The sequence below is a fragment of the Myotis davidii genome, unplaced genomic scaffold (genome assembly GCF_000327345.1).
Source record: "Myotis davidii unplaced genomic scaffold, ASM32734v1 C63398244, whole genome shotgun sequence".
Lineage (NCBI taxonomy): Eukaryota > Metazoa > Chordata > Mammalia > Chiroptera > Vespertilionidae > Myotis > Myotis davidii.
The window spans coordinates 1-884 of NW_006369417.1; the positions used below are offsets into that span (position 1 = coordinate 1).

The 884-nt window shown below is 43.3% G+C and overlaps 1 protein-coding gene across 1 annotated transcript; it reads right to left on the reverse strand.

Annotated features, from left to right (window-relative positions):
* Positions 1-6: 6 nt before the first annotated feature.
* On the reverse strand, positions 7-878 carry LOC102774649 (toll-like receptor 6; the record flags this gene model as incomplete). Its single annotated transcript, XM_006777697.1, has 1 exon — positions 7-878. A coding segment is annotated over one exon (872 nt), but the record flags the coding sequence as incomplete, so codon positions are not given.
* Between the last annotated feature and the right edge of the window lie 6 nt (positions 879-884).

The window sequence follows — 884 nt, forward strand, 5'->3', positions numbered from 1 at the left end:
TCCAGCAAGATCAGAATTAAGTTATTAGATCCTTCATGAAAGAGATTGTGGTGGGCAAAATAGAGTTCATAATGGCACCACTCGCTCTGAACAAAGTTGGGAGACAAAACAAAGATGGACTTGTAACTTTTCTCAATACAGTTTATGATATTTTCCACAATGCTCTTGCCAGGAACAAAGTTTCTCTCATGCAGACAAATCCGTATATCTTCTTTTTCTAGGTTTGGTAGTAATTCATTCTTCACCCAGGCAGAATCGTGTTCACTGTACGAAATAAAGGCATGAAACTGAAGAGTTCTTTGGAGTTCGTGTAAAGATGTGTTCCTGGCCCTGTGTCGGGTCTGGGTCCACTGGCACACCATCCTGAGATACCAGGGCAGATCGAAATAGACACAGAGGACAGTCACGGCGACAGCCAACACCAGCCCAGTGACCCCAATGGTGGCAATCAGCAGGGCTGTGTTGCAGGATAATGGAGACACATGAAAGTTCTTTAGTAGGGTTCCCTTATAGCTTTCTGGATAGTCACACTTATAAGAGTCAGGCCAACCCTCCAGCACTTCACTGGAAACTTGTTCTATACTTCGGATAAATTCTCTGAGCTCACATGTACATTGGAATGGATTGTTTCCTGCATTTATGGACCTAATCTTCTGGCAGCTCTGGAAGAAATGAGCTGATGGGTTGGAAATTGAATTAAAGTCAATGATCAGTACAGAGAGGCTGCTGAAGGAATCACATCCAGGAAGGTGGGCTAAAGAATTGGAAGCAAGATTGAGTTCTTGCAACGCTTCCAGACGGATGACATTTTCAGGGATACTTGTTTTTCTATTACTGTGAAGATCAAGAACCCTGAGCCTGGGAGGTAAACATCTGAAAACAGA